Source organism: Dermacentor albipictus, chromosome 2 (assembly GCF_038994185.2).
Source record: "Dermacentor albipictus isolate Rhodes 1998 colony chromosome 2, USDA_Dalb.pri_finalv2, whole genome shotgun sequence".
In the NCBI taxonomy this organism is placed as follows: Eukaryota; Metazoa; Arthropoda; class Arachnida; order Ixodida; family Ixodidae; genus Dermacentor; species Dermacentor albipictus.
Window position 1 is genome coordinate 69,337,670 of NC_091822.1, and position 22,091 is coordinate 69,359,760.

The window sequence follows — 22,091 nt, forward strand, 5'->3', positions numbered from 1 at the left end:
AGTTCCGAAACTGACCACTTATTTTTAACAAAAACAGCGATGCCTCCCCCTTTTCCTACAGGACGTGTGTATGTAAACATTTGATAGTCTGGCAGAGTATATTGCCCAGTACATTCCAATGAGATGTTTATTTTTCTCAAGACGAATACATCAAACAAAGAGCGGACACTTGAGGTTGCAGCGACGAACTGGTCCCAATGTTTCTTAATGCTACGTATATTGACATGGCTTATACGCAAAGCATTTCCTTGTGTCTCAGATAAAAATGTCTTAGCTTCTGAAATGTTAGTAGTGACAAGAAAGCCGCAACTGTGCATATTCAAACAAGTTTATCACGATTGGACTTCCTATCTATTTTGAGCAGTGACGCCCCTTCTGATTTCTTTGCAAAAATTCTGCCGTTTCTTGTCCAGCAAAACTTATAATTTGTTTCCTTGCTCTTTACCCGTGCCATCCGAAAGCGCTCTCGGTTCTCACTAGTTAAATTATCATTAAAATAAAGGCGTGGAAGCACTCGCAACTTCGCTAGACTAGACAGATGTTAGCACAAATAGTAACGTTCGAAGTAGCTTGTCCTGAGGAAATGCATTCGGGCAAGCAATAAGATCGCGCGCACACTCGCGACGCGTGCGCGTAATACGCTGATTATGCCAGTAGTCTTTATGTCAAAAAATACAAAAACAGTTACAAACACACAGCGTCGTGCCATTCACCGTTTTCACTGTAGATGTTGTGAGACTTCGACAGCCACGACAATTTTACAAAAACAGTTGAGCGGCGATTTTAACCGTTTCTTCGTTTGCTTCTTGTTCAAGCACGCCCCCTGCATGCAGTTGACATCGCTTGACTACGGATTTACTGTCGCTTCGCTTGCCATGGCATGCATACCGTTGGGTGCCTCGAAAGCGAAAACAGTGACAGAAACAATGACAATGATGGCGCCGTGCGTATGGGTCCTCAAGAGAGGACGTGTAACTGTATATTTATTATAGGAAAGGAAAGGAATTTATTAAATTTTATTCGATTTTTATTCTTCTCGTTTACGCTACAAATTTCACAAACAGTTGAAAGCTGTGATCTGCACCATGTCTGCATGGTCTGCAGAGGCGTCGTGTTTGGCAGTAGCTAGCAACTCTAAATATCAGAGACTATGTGTGGTCTCGTTTACAAAGCAATTATTTACAGGCATTTGACTTCACAACAAACAAAACAAAAAAATATGCGTGCTTAACTATAGGATCCCATGCTTTCATCGCATTCAGGTCATCGCTCGCACAACTGAAAAGCATATTGCAGTATAAGGGAATGGAAGTAGTGTACCAAAATCTGGCCGACAATGCTAGGAAAAATTTACGGCGAAAACAATATTACTATTTCATTCAAATTAGTAGAATCTACAAAGCACTTCCACATTCGTTACACATTGCGATTCCTTATTTGCACACAAATTTTATTGTCGTCAACTCCTTCTTACTGCTAAAGGTCGCTGGAGGCTATGCAAGTTTGAGGCCGCGTGGAACTAAACACATGACTACTAAGTTGACAGGTGTTTGTTCATGCACACTGGGGATGGTCCAGTATCAGTATGCTACATGCACCGATAAGCTTCCCAGAGTGTCTTGTTAGGCCCGATATAGTTAGATATTGTCCTATTCCGCCGATTCAGGATAGGACATACGCATGGCACACAGACTTATTTGAGCGCGGCCCTTCGCCGCGCGTTCCTGCGGCGAGCATCGGCGTCGGTTTCGGCACAACCGAACGAGCGAGCTCGGCGAAGGATGAAAGGGCGAGTGCGGAGCAAACCGGGGGATGAAAGGCCCGAGAAGGAAAGCGGAGGAGGAGAGCACGGCGAAAGCGTGAGAAAAGCGTAGTGCGGGGATGATGGCTACGTGATGGCGCCAGAGTAGCGCGCGTCGTCTGGTAGGCCTTCCTGCGGCAGCTGCTGTTAATCGTCCCCCCGCGCGTCACCCACGCGCTGCCTCGCGCGATCTCCAACTTAGCGAGGCAGTCGCGCCTCACTTCGCTCCTTCGCAACGTGCCGCACGAGACAGATTGTCCTCACCGGCCAGTATATCGCGAAATGAAAAGACATATAGACATGAGCTCAAATTTCTCATTGGGAATTTCGCAATCGTCGGTGAATTTTTTCGTTAACTGATGGTGATGCTCCAATGAGTGGTAGTTGCGGTGAGTGGCTAACAGTAGGAAGCAGAACATCTATGTAGAAAACTAGTTTGCTTTAACCTACATGGATCACTCCTCTTCATCCAGGAATGTTCCTTGGTAGAGAGCCACTTTTTACACACGTAATCAGTATTAAGGTTTTCAGATTGTCAGCACATTGCAGTTCATAAGTCCAGGAGATCGTAGCTCAACCTCTCACTAGGGGCTGCTGCTGCGACACTAACGTGTTGTTTAGGACGTGTCACCAGACTCTTGCATTTAAAGACTAACTGCCACTAAAGTCAGGCAAGCGTAAAAAGCACCACTTTAGGTAACTGAGACCTTCAACAGCCACTCCAGAAAATTTTGCGCTAGGAATGCGAGTACGTGCTTCAAAAGCACTCGTACAATCGCTGTTTTTCATACGGGCACTAAACAATGGCGCCATTGCCGCTCCCCGCAAGTGACGTATACTTTTTAGACAGTAGAGGAACAGTGTTCGGGTCTTCTGCTTCGCTTGCTTGTACATCGTACCCGTGTATGAGCGAGCACGCCTTGCACGTCTGCTAGCCACAGGGTTAGTATACTTATCTGCTTCATCCGCTGTGCCCACGCCGTTCCGAACCCGCGATGTTCATTTATTGCGAAGTATGTTCCGAGTCCAGCCAGTTTTCTGTATCTGGTTGTCGGCATTCAACGAGCAGAGCCTCCATGCGTACTGTCTACTCTCGAAGAGCAGTGCATTGGGGTGTCGAAGCTAAAGGCGCGGATATAGTCCGGCGTAACGCGGACGCGATTCACGCGCGGCACGCTTACGCTACGTCAGCCGAAATTGGACGCTTTATTGGCCCTTTTCGCGAAGCATTTTGTTCTAGAGAAACGAGATGGCGCTTTCGGCGGCGCACCGCACGTCGCCTCAGCAACAGCGCACGAATACGATACCACTACCGCTTCCACTTTGCTTCTATGCGATTAGCTGCCATAAATTCAACTGGGTTTTGACTGACGCACTTTGCTCCAATCATGCCGCATTGAATAATGTGGGCTTAAGACGTGTGCAGTAGTTGGCGGCAAAAATACTGACTGGCATATTAAGGAATGGAATTATACTGTGTAGAAGAGTTCGCCGACCGTTGCTGCGACTGTCTGTACGTGCTACCGGCACTTCGACATGTACGGCTTCATTCGAGGCTACAAAAACTTGCTCATCCCCCCAGTGTTGCATCGCTAACCTTCAAATAAAGTGCTTCAGCCCGGGAACGTCGGCAAGAGTGAGTACAACTCCTCAAGCAAAGACAAAGGGAGTAGCGCCGCTTCCTGTCATAGTGAGTTTCGCGCACAATATCTACACACATCTACCCCAAGTGGCACGGAATCTTGCGCCCGCTTAATAATTAAATAAGTCAACGGGTGCACACTAGAATGTATGCGCACTATATATATAGGCACAATAAATGATGGACTACACCGATACCACACGAATGCTCGCAGCTGAATGTTTCGTGGTGGTCTACAAGCGTAAGCGAGATACTAGTGATAATAAAACTTTCCTAAAAGGTATTACAATGTTCAAAACAGCTACGTTTCAATCCTTGAATGCGGCAACAATAAATCTATCAGAACTGAGCCCACCTGCTAGCGATTAGCGAGAAATAATCGGATGGTGACATCACCAAGGAAATTTACTGACTCAGAAATGTGAAAAGCTGCTTCAAAATATTTTCAAAAAAACAATGAAAAGCAAAGCGCACTAATCCTGATTCAATTCATGGGCACAAGTTTGGACAACTTGGAATTCATATTTAACGTCGCTTTTAAAGCAAGCCCCATATACGCTGCTCGCGCCGTTTCGACACATTTAACCAGCCTCAAAAGCACTTTCGCATACTTCTAAAGCAGTGGCCAAAGCTCCGTGTCGTCCAGCCAGTCACGCTCTACGATATCTCCCGGAACAGAGGTTTGCGCAATATTGCGACATGCGCGTTGCCTACAGGTCTGGCCACTGCCACACCGATGCCGACGCGCTTTCGCATTCGCCCGCGTCAACCGACGGCGCTATCTACCGTTGACGGTAGATAGCGTCTGCCGTTGACGAAGTTGCCGCACCGGCGTCATACACACCCATTGTAAACGCGGAGGCTGTTGCGGCAAGCAGTGGACGCGTCACCACTGTATCAAGCATGGCAGCGCCCACGGGATCGCCGCGAAATCTTCAGTAGTCCAGCTAGTCTAGAGTGGTTAGTGTAGGAAAAGAACATGCCCTATGTCACGCCGGAGCCGCTGGAGCAGAGTGCAGCGCGCTAGCGTGGATAACTAGCAGCATGCTTTTTGTTTCTGGGAGTCATACTTTCCAGTCTGCCAAGACGCAAGGCTAACATTCGCTCCTTGGAAAACATACTGTGTCAATCCCTGCACTCGCACTCGTGTTTATCTTATCCAACTAAACATCAACAACAATTGCCATCATCTCAAACCACCTGCGTCAACACACGAAACTACTGAGGAACGAAATAAACTAGAAGGGAGCATTACGTCACTCTGTAGTTTTCGCAAAACAACTCTCCTTGAAGCCATTCCTTTCACCTTTTCTCTTTGAAAATGTCGACCCCACAGATGATGATCGTGGACTCGGCCAACTCGGCTGACTCGCTAAGTGTGCTTGGTTCCCGGTAGGTCCTCATTGACGCGCAATTTATCGAGTGCTTTCCCAGCTACCACGCGCAAATATTCTCCCTAGAGGCTTGTGCAACTTCAGTCGCCTCTTGCACCGTATAAATATATAGCCTTCTTAGTACCTGACCTGCTACCGCCATGCGTTCTTTTTCGTGGCCGTTGTCTCTTCGTAAGAGCGTGCGCTTCGAGTTCCTTCGCGTGGCTCCGCGCGGCAGTCGAAGATACTAAAACATACCGTGACGTGATCACGTGCCGCGCCGACTCTTTCTGGCTCCAATTTTGTTACGTAATGCTCCCTCGTAGTTCTTCATTTCCTCCACGCGTGTAGTCGTGGGCTCACTCAGAATGTACAATCGGCTTATATCCTTCAAGGATCCCTTTCGACCATCATTTGGCTTCCCTGCTTGTACAGCGTGCCCGAGCTACGTTTTCACGACTTATCACTGCTCATCAAGAGAGTATGTCGAAAACTAATGAAACACTGGCTAGACCTGGATCTGCCCTTTGGTGCCTTCGACAACCTCAAATGTGCCTCGGAATAGGAACATTAGTGCAACAAAATGCCAACGCTCACAGAGAAAGGGAAGACAAAGACAATAACAACGCACACCTTCCGGTGTGCGTTGTTATTCTGAAGTATGCCTCAATTTTTGTTCTGGGAATTACTTGGAAAGCTGATTATCCGTCACTGGCTTTGAAGAAACTGACGTTGTTCTTATTGCAACAAACATACAGAAACTACATGCATATTTATGGGGATGGTTAGACGTAGCCTACCACCTCAGCAGCCGCAGTTGTCATTGAAGCGAAACATGCGCCAATAAAATTGAAAGTGTCACACATAACGACATCTATGGTGGGAGACCTTTCAACTCTCCGTGCCTCTGTGAATTATGTCGCTGTTCAACCGTGCATATAAATGTATGGTGTTTTATGACTGAAAATCCGCTCATGAGAGCGTCAAATATCTGTTACTCCGTGGCACATACGCGGACAAGCAGCTGTTTGCGACAAAAAGGGAAAGCTCTAAAAATTGAGCACGATATCTTCTTCGCTTCTGAGTCATTCTGGCATTGTCGGTAAAAACTGTACTGACAAGGCCGCACGGTCTCTCTCAGAAGACACCCACACGCTTTCAATTACTGTTTCGAGCACGAACGCTGAATCAGAACTTTGTCTACATACAGACAGAAACAACTCGCGCTTTCTGCAATTCTCCGAACGTCTCCACGTGCCGGCTGCCATCCTTGGACCCTTTCTAACGGCTGCAAGCGCCAACAAACATTTCCTGAGCTGGGGCAAATGCTCTCTCTCTCTCTCTCTCTCTCTCTCGCTACCACCTATGTCCTGGAGTGCTATTGTACAGAAACTGAAAGAAGGATGTAGTTAAAAGATAGCCTGAGGCCTACTTCAGAAAATTGTTAAGGGGTAGAAATGAGTGTAAGCCAAACATGTCGACTCCTCAGAAGAATCTCTAACAAGAAGGCAGGCATGAAGGAGGCTAACCTATTAAGGATAGTGCAGTCTTTCGCGATCAGCAAGATCACAATTGCAACACCGTGCCTTAAACTAACAAGGGCCGTGAAAAACAAAATTGAAATTCTTATTAGAAAAGGAGTAAAAACAGTCCTAAACCTGCCACATTGCGCATCTACGCAGAGGATACTAAACATGGGCATTTCAACCACCCTACAAGAGTTGATCGAAGCCACACTAATCTCCCAGCAACAGAGACTAATGAGAAGCAAAGGTGGTCTAATAATTCTAGAGAAACTAGGATACAAAACCCACAACAAAGTAAGAAACATGGGAGCCATTCCGTCACAAATCAGAGACCGGATACGCATACCACCACTCCCGAACATGCGCATCCCAGTCACCACCAGGATAGGAGGAAAGGCAGGGTTAAAGCATTACAAAAATCGCTAGATAAAAAGCAATGGGTGTTCTACAGGGATGCCACAGAATATGAAAGCAGGCCAGGTTTCGTCTCGGTGACGTCACAGGCTAACGGTGAGAACTCAGAGTTGCAGTACCACGCAAAACAGAGTGGAGGTTGCAGAGGAGGTGGCCATAACACTAGCTTTGACTGAAAAGGGGGTCAAAATCATAGAATCAGATTCCAACACAGCCATTAGGAATTATACCGCAGCGAGAATATCCAAAGAGGCACTCAACATATCGGAGAAATGACCAATTCCAGAAGAATTAGTAAACCTTATATGGACTCCTACCCACGAAGGCTTGCCCGGCAATGAGAAAGCACACGCATTGGCCCGAGAGCCTATTTACCGGTTCACCAATGCAGCCTCTTCAGCCAGGGAGCCCCAACAAAATGAAGAAAGCATAAACACTTACAGCGAAATTATCACTTAATATAGAGTGAGAAGGAAAACACTGCGAGAGGCGTATAAGAAACTGAGTAAGGAAGAAGAAATAACATGGAGGCAACTCCAAGCGGGGATTATCTGCAACCCCTAGATTCTGAAGAGATGGCACGGTAACACTTAGAACATGAATTGTAAACACTGCGGGGCAAAGGCGGACATGATCCACATAATACGGGCATGTTCTAGATACAATAAACCAGATAAAGATAGACAATCCCGGGAAACCTTAATGATCAGCTCGAAGGAAGATGATGAAAGAGACGTCATCCGCATGGCCCTGGACACCGCTAAGTTCCAAGGACCATCATCCAGCTGAAAAAGGGAGGAACAAGCCGAAGAGACAGGAAGACTCTTGACTCCTCGGGGCTCTTTCTGGGGTGCAAATAAACGTTATTTCTCTCTCTCTCTCTCTTAAAGGGAAGGTAGTCCGAGAGTGTGTTTTCGTGCACTTTATGTCCGTATATGTGCTGTTTGCACCATAGCTAATACCTTCAGCCTTAAAGGTGTAAACCAGGCACGTACCCAGCAATTTTTTTCGGGGGGGGGGGGGGCCACCACATCCATCATCAACATCATCATCATCATCATCAGCCTGTTTTATGTCCACTGCAGGATGAAGGCCTCTCCCTGCGATCTCCAATTACCCCTGTCCTGCCCCAACCGATTCCAACTAGCGCCCGCGAATTTCCTAATTTCATCGCTCCACCTAGTGTTTTGTCGTCCTCGATTGCGTTTTCCTTCTCTTGGTACCCATTCCGTAACCCTAATGGTCCAACGGTTATCTAACCGGCGCATTACATGACCTGCTCAGCTACATTTTTTCCTCTTCATGTCAATTAGAATATCGTCTATACCCGTTCGCTCTCTGATCCAAACCGCTCTCTTTCTCTCTCTTAACGTTATGCCTAGCAATCTTCGTTCGATCCCTCTTTGCGCGGTCCTTAACTTGCTCTCAAGTCTCTGCCCCATATGTCAGCACTGGCAAAATGCACTGTTTGCGACAAAAAGGGAAAGCTCTAAAAATTATAATACTGGGAGCAAGCTAATGGTCCTATAATTTTTCAATTCTTTAACGTCTCCTTTTTTGTGGATTAGTATAATGTCTGCATTCTTCCAATTTTCTGGGACCCTTGCAGTCCATAGACACTTCGTATAAAGAGCCGCCAGTTTTCCAAACATTTTGTCGCCTCCATATTTGATTAAATCGACTGTCCTCCCGCTCTTCATCGTTTCATGTCTTGCAGGGCCCTTCTGACATCATCGCTAGTTATAGGAGAGTTTCTGTACCCTTTTCATTACTCTTTCTAAGTGAGGTATCGTGACTCCTCTGCGTACTGTATACAGGTCAGCTTAGAATTTTTCCGCTACTTTTACTACATCTTCGAGATTGCTGATGATATTATCCTTCTTATCTTTTAGTGCTTACATCATGGTTTGTTTCTATGCCAGGTTTCTTTTTTTACTGATTTCAGGCTGCGTTTATATTTTACGGCTTCTTCAGTCTTTCTCATGTTATATAGTTTCCAATATCAGTTATTTTCGCCTTGTTGATCACTTTTGACAGTTCCGCGAATTGCGTAACGCTGTGCGGCCGCCAGTCCCATACAACCACGCAGAGCGCAGGACTATGCGATTCTAGACGTACTGCGCTCACCGCGAAAGGAAACACCCACATAAGCACAGCAGAGAAGTGGCTACGTGAGGCGGTTTGACCGATAACTGTAGAAGCGTCATTCAAAACACGTAATTGTTCTCCACTTCCGGCGGCGTTTTCTCTACTTCCTTTTTAAATAAAAAGATGTTGATCCATAAATATTCTCATAAACAACGGTTAACTTTTTTTATCATACGCTTCAATTGCTTGCAGTTTGGTTGTTGCCTTGGCTCTCTCCCTTAGTAGATCGCTTAATTTCTGAACTCCTTGCGATTTTTGTTTCCAGTTGCCAATTTTGCACGAAAAGTGCTATACAATTAGGGAAAAACAGAGGAGGTAACGGGCGACAGTCATCTTGCTTATGTGTTTAAAGGTTATTGCAGGGTTTCATGATGGACGCTCTTTCACATTAATTTATTTCCCACCTTATCTAACCCATATCACGTGTATATGGTTCCGGGCATCTGCCAGCGTCGCGGCGAGCCGTAACTCAAAGAAATAATGAAGCAAAGGGAAAAGTTAAACGAAATTGGCATTTTTCTCCGGCCGCAACTCGTTCCATGAGAGTACAGACCAGCTGAGTAACAGCCGCATCCCTCTCCTGGTCCCAGGATCAGCCTAAACAAAGAAGGTTGAACTAACAACAGCAACAGCTATGCGCGTGACGGCTGAATAGATGGTGACAACTGAACGCATCTCGAGTTAATCGCACGGGTGCGGAATCTATGAGAAAACTGTCCTTCACATTACAAGAGATGCCGATAACTACCGCCATCTAAAAGGAGTAAAAAGGCAGCATAATGCTGACCGATGAACACTGCCAAGTCTCGACATAGATCTGGCGGCGCTTTAGGAATGTGTGAGGAGTGGTGGCGTGGGTGAAGAGGGGGGGGTGGTATGCCACTTGATTCGGGGGGGGGGGGGGGCCCGGGCCCCCCCTGGGTACGTGCCTGGTGTAAACATTTTTGTTTGGTTGCGTAGAAACTTATTGGGACGCTATTTAAATACGCCTTTTTTTCTTTAAACGCTTTGCAGGGCAGCAAACTGGACGCTTGTCTGGTTTACCTCCGTATCTTTGCTCTTTCTGCTTTCTCTGACTTTCAGTTCATCTGTAACAGTCTTAAGATAGGACGCGTTCTATGTCACTGACACGCAACAAATTGATGGCCCGTCTGTCCGCAGTGGGAGTACCAGGTGGGTCCCCTGGAAGGCATCAGGGCCGCTGACCACGTGTGGATGTCGCGCTACATTCTGGACCGAGTGGCGGAGGACTTCGGCGTGCTGGCTACCCTGGACCCGATGCCGTACCCGCCAGGAAAATGGCTCGGCTCTGCAGCCCACACAAACTTCAGCACTAAGGCGATGCGTAGTGACGGCGGCATGTGGTGAGTACGGCATAGAGCAGTAGTCTCAAACACATAACACTCCGCCGACCCCATATAAGGGATGTTCCTGAGCGTTACATAGTACCATAGAAAACACAGCGAAGGCGGGAGATGGAAATCAAAGACCATGAGCAAAACAAAAACAAGGTGAAAGCAGGAGCCAACGTTTCGACAAGTCCACTTGTCGAAACGTTGGCTCCTGCTTTCACCTCGTTTTTATTTTGCTCATCACCAAAGTACCATAAAAGGGATCTCCGTTTACATGGCTTCTGCAGCTAAACCGCTTGCCCATTCCGGCTCAAATTTCATACGGAGACACAATCTTGCCGTGGTTATTCTTTAATAGTACCTTTGTGAACATTACCTGCCTGTTTCACTCACAGTGAAGCCGAAGTGTTCAATTTTATTTATGTTTCTGCGTAGGAGCAACTGATACAAAATTCCTATTTCGATGCAGCGGAATGGTGGCGTCATTATTCTCTTACAATTAACTGCGACAGTTTACGCCGCAAACTGCTCTGTGAATTGTCACAGACGTCGTATTAGAGGGCTTACGATTGCTCACCTGGTGTTCTTTAAGGTGAGTCTAAGTGCACGAGCATTCTTGCAGTTCGCTTTCATCGAAATGCGGCTGCCGCGGCCGGTAGTCCAAGTTTTGGAGTTTAGCAGTCAATGAATCGTAATGAGTGAATTATGAAATAATTAGTTTTAGTTAATGCCGAGCTGCCTTCAAAAAGCCGGAATAGGATTGCGCATACGACTCGCCGGCATTGTCAAAACGTTCCATGGGTATACGCTGATGGTAATACTGGTTGACCGAATCCTGTCAGCATCCCGGCCATGGCAGACGCATTTCGATGGGGGCGAAATGCGAAAAACACCTGTGTACTTTTTTTCGGGTTAACGTTTAAGTACACAAGGTGGCCCAAGTTATTCTGCAGTCCCCCACTACAGCGTGCCTCATATTCAAACCGGGGTTTTTTTCCCGTACTACCCCACAATTTAAATATACTATTAGCCTCCTCTTCTCCAGCGGTTTCCTTTTCCATTGATTTCTCTCCTCTGCTCTCACCAATGGTGACTGTGGGCAGTTTTCTGATGATTAAGTCACCGGTGCGCGCAGAAATGTCAGGTAAAGAAAGGCTAAACGTAGACGCACCCAGTTTACACGTGTTGCCTATTTGTGTATATTGACAAAGAGGCTGTATGTGACATCTTGTGCACATTAGGGAAAACAGCGGTGGCACATTTCGGTGGCCATATTTAGAGACTGTATCTATATGCCTATAGGACTAGACTGAAGCTACGGCGACGACCTAACATAGCCATGATAACGCTTAGGCCGCGCCCAGATAGGCGTTATAGGGAAGGCTGCAGACGACAGTACCACACGAATCAGCACTTAAAGTTGCCTTTCTGATGAGCGTGGCAACATAAACTTTAGTAAGCTCACGTTTCTTCTCCATGCACAGTGCCATCAGAGATGCCATCGAGAAGCTGAAACGCAACGCTGACGCTGATTTGGCCAAGTACAACACCGCCAGAGCGAAGCGAAACAAACTGCGGATGGAATCGCAGATGTTGACGACGCCCCGCCCCCAGTTCACCGCTGAAGATTGCTCCAAGGAGGCCAGTGTGCGCATACCGCGCCATGTGGTTGACGCAGGCAAGGGCTACTTTGAAGACCGAAGACCGGGAAGCAACGCTGACCCTTACACCGTCTGCGAGACACTCGTCAGGACCATTTGCCTCCAGTGACGGACAGTCTGGCATTCCTTCTGACGAACTTTGTGGCCGTTATAAAGCGCTTTATCAAGTTATATAAAGGTGATAAAGTACACGTTCAATAAAGGTACGTGATAATCACCACCCGGATCTGTTGCCCTGCAGCTTTTTTTGCTCCTTTCTAGAGCACTGCCTATGCGACCTACCCTAACTTCCTCCTCCGCTGCCTCTCTCGATCTGGCCCTCGCTCAATACAAGTATGACGCACTCGGCACCGCTGGTGTCCCCGAACCAAAATCCGGCTCTAAAACCTCTTCAGTACTGTGCAGTCCTTCTTATATCCGTGTCCACAGCCTAAGTTCCTGCATACATAAGGATCAGCTACATGTTGAATATAGAAGTGCACACGTTACTGCAGCAAAAACTGTACAATTTAATGTGGTACAGGCAAGCACTAATAAATGCTGTTATTTCTCATTTGGAGGTAGGATGCAAGTAATCTACTTTTTCTGTTTCATGCTGTCATTCAAACGTTATCGTTATTTCTTTCTTTCTTTTCGGTGAAACCAAATCCTCGTAAACAAATATGGTATAATCTTCTCATTGATTTAAATTTGAAAGTCAAAACGTTGAATCCTATAAATACGTATAATGTGTGCGCTTATTCATTGCAATAACAGGGACGTATACGCATACCTGTCCAACAGATTAGCAGTGACTCTCTCTGCAAAATAATTTGCTTCTGCGCGGTGAACGCAATAATGCCGAGGAGGTAGATAGTTGTGGAACATGTTCTACCTTTTCACAGCCTCTGGTTTCCGATGTACAAAATATCAGTGGCAAAATTCGCTGATACCAATCGCCAAGGTTGCGCATGTTGGTAAACGCAACCCATTGCAAAACTAGCGGATACCAGGGAAAGCTTTTTTCAGGGAAACGAAATAATAGCTTACCGATTCATCCGTCCGACCATCTATCGGTTGCCTGTACGCCGAAAACTGCTTCGGGGCAAACACATGCGAATTAGCGAAATAAAAAGAGAGAGATAGAGAGGCGCACGATTAGCTTCGCCAGTAGTGACGTCTTTGCTGCCTTAATGAATGTCTACGTGAGCATGAGCACGCTGTCAGGATTAAGAGTGGTCGTAATCTGGCTGTTCGTTGTGCAAATTGTACGTGCTCCCACCGGCTTAGAATACACACGCATGTTGAGAAGATACAGCAATACGACGGCCAGGGAGGAGGAGGAGTAGACTTTAATGAAGAGAAAGGAGGAGAGGTCGATCTGGAGACCGTGTATCTAGCCTGCTACTCTTCACTGGGGAAAGGGGAAGAGGGCAGTAAAGGGAAAGGTGGGTACTAAAGTATTAGTGTACAATATACACGTTGTCCAATATGCGGATGTGCACTGTAGATGTAATACACGCTGGAGTAATCTTGTCCACACAAAAACTAATCTTGTCCCAAAAACTAATCGCGCAAACACATTTCGGACTGACTGCTGCGGTTCCAATGGACTAATCATCCTAATACTGTGGTTCTGAAATCAACCTTCTTGCTATGCAGGCTACCACGATGGCCACCCTGGCCACCCTGTGTTCTGGATGGCCATTGAGAAGTTCGGCGAGTGGTTCGCGCAAACACATCTCGCACTGACTGCACATCTCACAGGTTCTAGAGGCGATTGTCTAAACCACTTTGACTTAGAGCGTTCAAAAGTGATTTCATGGCACGTTGGGCACAGTAAATTCTTCTCCACGCGTCCAGAAGCTTTTCTTCCGAAAGGGGGCAGGAGTCCAAGCAGCCAACAGTACACTTGAGTGTTCTTCGTTCAGCCGCATATTGAGGGCACACGCAAAGTACGTGAGCTACTGTCTCGGGAGTGTGACAGACGCTACAGTCAGGGTCCGGTGCTTGTCCCATCTTGTGAAGGTATCGGTGGGTGTATGCCACACGCTGCCATAATCAATGATTGTTTCCTGGGCTCTTCACAACCGAAGTGGAAGCCGGAATCGTAAACCAGCGTGAAGTCTATGAAGACGCTCTTGCTGATCTTCTGCGCGGATTCAAATGAACCACATGCCTCTGCTATCTTCCTTCATCACGTCATTATTTTTTCACCGACGTTTGAGAGCCACCTCCACCGACTCTAGGCTATCCTTGCTCTTTCTCGACGAGCTGGCCTACTACGCAATTCTGCAAAATGCCATTTCGGTCACCGCGAAATACGAGTACTTGGTCACTTGGTTGACGCTGCTGGCGTGCAGCCTGATCCTGATGAAGTTCGTACCGTTGTTGAGTTTCCACTTCCGCGTTCTTCTACCGATTTCCGAAGTTTCCTAGGGCTGTGTTCCTATTTTCGGCGATTTATCCAGAACTTTGCCGAAATCGCTCGTTCTCTCACAGACCTCCTCAAGGAGGACATCACTTTTCGTTGGGGACCCGACCAGGCTGCAGCATTTTCAACGCTTATCAGTCACCTTATCAATCCACCCGTGCTGGGTCATTTTGATCCGCATGCCTACACAGAAATTCGCACTGATGCCAGCGGCCATGGCATTGGCGCTATCTTGTCCCAACGACAGTGGGACACGAATCGCATGATCGCGAATGCTAGCCGTCTTCTTCCAGCACCAGAGCGCAACTACTCCATAACAGAACGTGAATGCTTGGCTCTTGTTTGGTCCATTGCTAAGTTCCGTCCTTACCTATTCGGTCGGCATTTCACCATCGTGACAGATCATCATGCCTTATGTTGGCTATCCTCACTCAGAGACCCAAGAGGCCGTCTTGGCCGCTGGGTTTTAAGCCTGCAAGAGTACGCCTTTTCCGTGTCCTACCAATCTGGGTGGCTACATACGGACGCCGAATGCCTCTCCCGCTATCCTGTCGACCCTCCCGATAGCACGGAAACCGAAACAGACACAGTTTGTCGATCTCTTCTGACGCATCGACGACGAGCAGCGTCGTGACCCATATTCGCGATCCATCATCGAATGCCTTACCTCCAAGCAACAGGTCGTTTCCCTCCGTATGTTTGTTCTCCAGGACGGGACCTCATACCGACGCAATATGAATCCACATGGTTCTGAACTGCTTCTTGTCATTCCCCTGCATCTGCGCTCGAAAATTTTCTCGCAATTACACGATGTGCCTACTGCTGGTCATTTGGGTGTCTCCCGTACGTACGACCGTGTGCGCAGGCGATTTTTCTGGCCTGGGCTATATCGCTCTGTTCGAAGTTACATCGCTGCCTGCGAACATTGCCAACGCCGCAAGATGCCTCCATTGTCTCCCGCTGGGCACGTCGCGCCTATAGATATCCCCAGTAAGCCGTTTTACAGCGTCCCCTTGGACCTCCTTGGCCCATTTCCAACTTCATCCTCGGGCAACAAGTGGGTGGCCGTTCCACGCTTGTTCCACGCAAGTGGGTGGCCGTTTCACGGACTATACCACGCCTTATGCCGTAAGGCGGGCGCTCCTTACGAGCTGCGCAACTGATGTGGCTGATTTTCTCCTTCATGAAGTTATCCTACGTCATGGTGCCCCACGTCGCCTACTCACAGATGGAGGTGGCTGTTTTATTTGTAAAGTTGCCGACGACCTTCTTCGCTCTTGCTCCACGTCCCACAAGTTCACGACGGTTTACCACCCACAGACAAACGGACTTAGCGAGCGTCTCAACCGTAAACTTACGGACATGCTCTCCATGTACGTGTCCGATTATCACCGGGATTGGTACTGCACGTTACCCTTCGTGACGTTTGCTTACAATTCACCGCGTAACGATATTACTGGTTATTCTCCGTTCTATCTACTATATGGCCGTGACCCACTCCTGCCTCTTTACTCGCTGCTACTTTCCGATTCCACCACTACCACGTTCTATGCTCACGACGCCATTGTTTGCGCACCCATAGCACGTCGCATTGCCCGTGACCATCTTCTGGCGTCTCAGACTAGCCAAAAGCACCGTTACAACAGTCGTCGTCAGGACGTTTATATCAGCCTTGGGTCACTTGTCCTGCTTTTGTTACCTTCCCATCGCGTCGACCTTTGCGAAAAACTGCTGCCGCAATACGTCGGGCCATACCGAGTTCTTCGCCAAGTCACCAGCCTCACATATGAGACATCAGCTCTGACTTCGACGTCTTCTATCCCCCCCCCCCCAAGAACTGATATCGTGCACGTTTCGCGACTAAAGCCCTATAACTCGCCCACTGATTCAACACCCTAGGAAGCATCGAGACGATGCTGCTGCCCGCGGGGGTTAATGTCACGTACGAGTTTGTGCCGATGTGGACAAAAGCACGTTGTCAGGTGAAGAGGAGGTCGAAGTGTCCCGACGATCGGTACATGGGTGTTAAATATGCTCCGTAACGTATTATCAATGCTGCCATTGGAAATTAACTCATTAGGGAACAACGCTGTCGATGGATTCCTTGTGCACGATTCCCCAAGTGCATTCATATGCTCAGCCTGTAAGATTAAACGGTTAACCTCGACCTTGTGGTTTCCTAAAGTGACAGTGTTATCAAACGTTCAGTGGCTACCACACACCTGCTGAGAATGAAGTGCAAGAGTCTGGCAGCTGGCAGCTTCTTCGCCTTTTTCTTCTTACCTTTGTCACAGCGGGTCACTGAGAGCGAGCACAGGAGACGGAATTCTGAAGGTTTCGACACCTTATTACGGCGTAAGCTTCAATATTTAAAGGGACCCTGAAACAATTTTGACGATTTTGCGCAAACGTATTGAGTCGTTGGAGTAGGTCCTTCTGATCATTAATTGACGCATCTAAGTGATCCGCGTAAAGCCTGTAATTTATTCTACGGTTTTAAAAACGTACATCGCTGCCGACCTCAGCACACTACCCGGCGGAATGTTCAGCTGCGCCTACCCATATGACGTAAATCACCCAATTGCCTTCAGTAGGGCGAGCCATCCGATTGGCTGCCCAGGGCGCGTCATCTATGATTTTCCACCTTTATGGTTAACAAAGGATGTTTGTTATAGTTGGAATGTTAGTTAATTTGTTTCCATAAAAGAAAGTGACAAAGATAATGCACAAGAACAAATTCTCACTAAAGAGGAAGCTTTAGCTCGGATCCTCCTATCCAAATACATGTAAAAGGAGAATTCGTCTTTCTCGGCAACCACTGCACCAAATCTGACAAGGTTTGGTGCATTTAAAAGAAAAACCTAATATATAGTGACTGTTGCTGTTGGATATTTTATTTAGGTCGTCGATTTTTTATTAAAAATTGGCAAAAATCGAAAATTTTTAAGAAACGAAACTATCAAGTTTACAACTCAGTAACGCAGCAACGAAAATTGATAATACGATTCCGTGAATTGCATCTTATAGTAGATCTAAAGCGGACAAAATTCATATGTTACACATGAATTTCAAAAAATGTAATAATATTGAAATACAGCTTTTTCAGAACCATTGTAAACAACGTAACAAATTCACGTAAGATATAAAATGACATATCGAATTTGTCCGCTTTCAATGATCTAATGGATTCCGTTTACACAACCACGATATCTGTTTTTTATGCAGAACTATGAATCTGTAAACTTCGTAATTCTACTTTTTTCAAACTTTCCAATTTTTGTCAATCTTAACGAAATTCAGAACCTAAATCAAAATTCTGCTTCCAACAGTCAAGAATTTACCTTTCTCTCTCAGATGCAACAAATTTCATTAAAATTGGTCGAGGGGTTACATAAAGAGAGCATGTTTACTTTTTACGTGTATTTGAATAGGTCGCGTCGGAGTTGGGCCCGAGCTAAAGCTTCCTTTTAAAGAGACACTAAATGTTAATATTAAGTCAACGTGAACTGCTGAAATACCATCCCAGAAACCTCGAAACGCTTGCTTCATGAGAAGAAGAGACTTACTTTAAAAGAAAATGCATTCTGAAGCGTCCGCGTACCTCTAGCGCAGTTCAAATCGCCCGCCCTCCGATCGAGGAGTGGTGACGTCATGGTCTCATAGTGACGTTGCTGCGTCGGTGAGTAAAATGGACGAGCACGTCATAATTGAAATTCTCCGCTCTTTCTGCGCATGCGCGAGGAGCAGTGGTTGCGAGAGAGAAACGTGGGGACTTTCGGCCCTTGAGATTTCTCTTCGCCTAGGTACTACGGGGAAGAAAGTTGTTAGCTCCGTTTGTCCCTAGCCAAGATGGCTGCGCAGAATCGACAGAATGCGTGGCCGGCAAGACAAGAAAGCCGTGTCCTAGGTGAGTTTGTTGCTGTTTTTTTGCGACGGTAGCATATTAAATTTTTATAGTCGCAGGGGATATCCTTGGATTTAAGGTGTCATGTCATTTTTTTTTAACGAAAATTTATCGTGGGACGATCACGTTGAAATGGTCAGGGGCAAGTTGTCAAAGGTTGTTGGTATCGTGTCCCGACTGCGATATTTCCTACCGAAGCGTGTTAAGCAAATGCTGTACAATGCACTGTTTTCTTCAGTCGTTAACTACTGTATCTTGGTCTGGGGCACCACGTCATTTACCAATATCAGACGGCTGCACATGCTTCAGAAGAGAATTGTTCGAAATATTGTTAATGCTTCGAGATTTGAACATACCGTACCGATCTTTGCGTCACTTGGCATCACCCCCCCTTCCCCAACTGCATGAAAATTTACTGTTAAGGCGGTATAAAACAAGTATAAGACAGAATAATACATTCATGTTAGACCTGGCAATCTTGAAATGCAAGGAACTGAAGTATGCTACCCGCACTGGCTTTACGTGGTTTGTGCCTAAAACGCGAACGAATTATGGTCGCCAAATGCTTACATACAATCTTCCACAGACGTTAAATAAAGCGCTGTGAATTGATGTTAATTTATGTACTGCTGACACTTATGTCATAGTGCTTTGTGCTTGCTTTTGTTTTTGCCTGTAATGTTGAAATATCGTTTCATTTGTGTCAATGTTGTTATTGCGAATGCTTTACACATGCTGTATAATACACTGCGATACTGTTGCCAAGTCATTGTAGGGTGCGTCGACCTCTGTCAAGCCTTTCTTCTGGCTTTTTGTCGATGCACCCAACATCCTCATGACGATGTTAAATAAAGAATTGAATTGAATGTCGGATGATTTTGGTGGCAAAGCATTACATCGCGCCGATGCAATTCATTAGTGTCGTTGAGCAAGGTCAGCATGCCACACACTAAATTCAGGAGATTCGCGGGAACGAAAACAGTTTATGAATTCGACTGCCGTGCGCATGCGAGTTTGTTGCTTTTCTTTCTTTCTTTTTTTTTGCGGCAGTAGCATATTAAATTCTGATAGTCGCAGGGGGATACGTTTGGACGTGAGGCGTTTTCTCGGATGCATTTAATGGTCGTGCCGATGCATTGTTCATTAGTGTCGTTCACAATACCACACACTTCAGGGGAATCGCGGGAACGAAAACAGTTTATGAATTTAACTGTCATGCCAATGCATTAGTTCTTAATGTAACTGAGCATACAACACACTTGGAGTTTCGTGGGAATGGAACATATTGTACTCTGTACGTGAAAGTACTTAAACTTGCGTCGCCATGCAATCTGAGCCGTAGATCGTTGTGAGAGATGTACAGCCACACTGGCAAAACACTACGCCGTGTTGATGAATACGGAACAAATGTATTCTAAAGAAAAAATGGTCGTTATGGAATTTCATAGCAGTATATAGACCCTTATGAATTTGCTGTACAGTATTTGCCAGTGTGGCTGTACTGCTCTCACAACGATCTACGGCTCATATTGCATGGCGACGCAACTTTTAGTACTTTCACATACAGAGTACAAAATGTTCCGTTGCCACGAATGTCGAAGTGTGTTGTATGCTCAGTTACATTAAGAACTAATGCATCGGCATAGCAGTTGAATTCATAAACTGTTTCCGTTCCCGCGATTCTCCTGAAATTTGTGGTATGCTCAACGACACTAATGAACGGTCAAAGGCAAAGGCAAAGGCAATGGCAAAGCATTACGTCGGTACGACGTAATGCTTTGCCATTAAAGTCATCCGAGAAAACGCCTCGCGTCCAAACGCATCCCCCTGCGACTATAAAAATGCAATATGCTGCCGTCGCAACAAAATAGTAACAAACTCACCTTGGACACGGCTTCTTCGCCTTGCCGGCCACGCCACAGAACACCTGACACGCATTCTGTTGATTATGCTGCCCGCTCGGCTAGGGACGAACGGAGCTAACAACTTTCTTCCCCGTAGTACCTGGCCGAAGAGAAATCTGAAGGACCGAAAGTCCCCGCATTTCTCTCTCGCAATCACTGCTCCTCGCGCATGCGCAAAAAGAGCGGAGAAATCCATTTATGATGTGCTCGTCATACGCAAACGCGCGGCCAGAAACAGAGCCAAGACAGAGCCGACAACAGCGCGAAAGCGGAATTATGGTAACTAGTGGAAGGGAAAGCTCGCGACGATAAGCTGGTTCTTTATTTTGTGACGCCAACTCTGACGCTCGGTGCAATCGACGACCCTTACAACGACGCATCGGCTCGCTATGCTGGGCTCCACTTCAGCGATTTAAGCACTAATAAACGTGACCTGCTGCTGAGGGATCGCGCTGCCGGTGTCGATGGGTACTACTACGACGGCAACTGTATGTTATGGCTGTACATATTCGCAAATTTGTAGCTTTTGCTTGGTGAAAACCTACTGCCGCACTCGACCTGCAGTTGTTCTTGCGCTTCGGAGAATGCAGGCAAGACCGGCGGAACAGCGCTACGGGAAAGTATTGCTTTGAAAGGCACTCCACACGACTTGAGTAAGTCGGCGTTGAACTCGTAATCCACTGGACGAAAGTGCAGTGAGCCCACTATGCGATTTCTCGGCTCTTTGCCGACGCGCTGTGGCAGAGGTACGGCACTTAACCACTTCGAACGGAAAGGTTCATTCGTCGGCCCACAGCGATAAGTAACGTTGGATTCGCCGCCGCAACTGCCCTTGGCCAAGTTCTGCGGACCGTTCGCACATCCCATTACATCACATGGACATGGCATTCTCGGTGCTTGTTCCAAATGAAAGTTTTGTGAGCCAGCAGAACCAGCGCAGCACGACGCGATAACGAAACAACTGAAACTCCAAAGCGCGCGCGGCGCAGTCGTGCTCCGCAGAGTCGAGCGAAAACGAAACCTTTCGACCACCCATACTAATGAAGCGTAACGTCAAAGTGTTAGTTTGTCTTAGAATCCAGCAGAAGTAGACAAGTAGCATTCTATTCCGTCTTATAACCTAATGAAATGATCTTTTTAATACGAGTAGCTGAGTACTAGGGGGGGTAAATTATGATGAGGAGTGCCTTCGTCATCGGGCTAGTACCGGAATGTCGCTGGGGGATCGCAAGTCGTGTCATGCATATACCTCAATTTTTCGGTTACTAAAGCTCTGTTCGTGATTATATTGACGCCTAGGACGTTCTAGAGCATTGCTTTATCACTTTAACTTGACTTCATATTAACCATTAGTGTCTCTTTAAGCGCTTCAGGCACACAGCAAGCGTCCTCTGCTTGTGTTAAAACGTGCTCCATTTTGACGAGAGCTCCGTGCTCAGAGTCGTTCTCAAGTCTTTTCGTGAGCAGTATGATTCGAATTTGTTGTGGACTGCAAACGTAGCGACTGGCAATATGTCAAGCTGTGACATCGTGTCCCTCTGCAAGGAAGCAGACGAGCGGACTGGCTGCAGCCCATCGGACTGCCTCTTCCGATCGGCGCCAAGATTTGCGCGTTTGCGGCCGTCACTTTACACCTGAAGATTACTAACGCAATAGCGTTTCGCGAGTCCGGTATTAGGGTAAACGCAAGCGCAAGGGGACAGGGCCTGGCCGTTTGACCATGTCGTCGTTTCACAGTATAAGCAGAAGTGCAAATGTGAATGGTCTGCACGGTGCAGCCACCTGGTGGCACGGAGCTAAACCACACACAGTAGCAGTAACGAAATGTATTCCACCGTTCCGTCGAAACGTTCAGCTAGTGTGTGATTACCGGAATACCAGACACGTTCGGCGCTACGACAGAATGCTCGCAACGCACGCTGCTTCGATAGCTCTCGCTTGGGGTCGACGGCC

General features: G+C 46.9%; 1 protein-coding gene across 2 annotated transcripts in view; it reads left to right on the top strand.

Moving 5' to 3' along the window:
• LOC139055955 (glutamine synthetase 2 cytoplasmic-like) overlaps positions 1–12,134 on the top strand; it is a 52,893-nt gene extending 40,759 nt beyond the window's left edge. For both annotated transcript variants that reach the window (XM_070533666.1, XM_070533667.1), the window contains exons 6-7: positions 10,066–10,268; positions 11,741–12,134. In XM_070533666.1, coding sequence (XP_070389767.1) covers positions 10,066–10,268; positions 11,741–12,026 — 489 coding nt within the window. In that variant the 3' untranslated portion in view covers positions 12,027–12,134. The remainder of the gene's footprint in view (positions 1–10,065; positions 10,269–11,740) is intronic.
• The last annotated feature ends 9,957 nt before the right edge of the window (positions 12,135–22,091 follow it).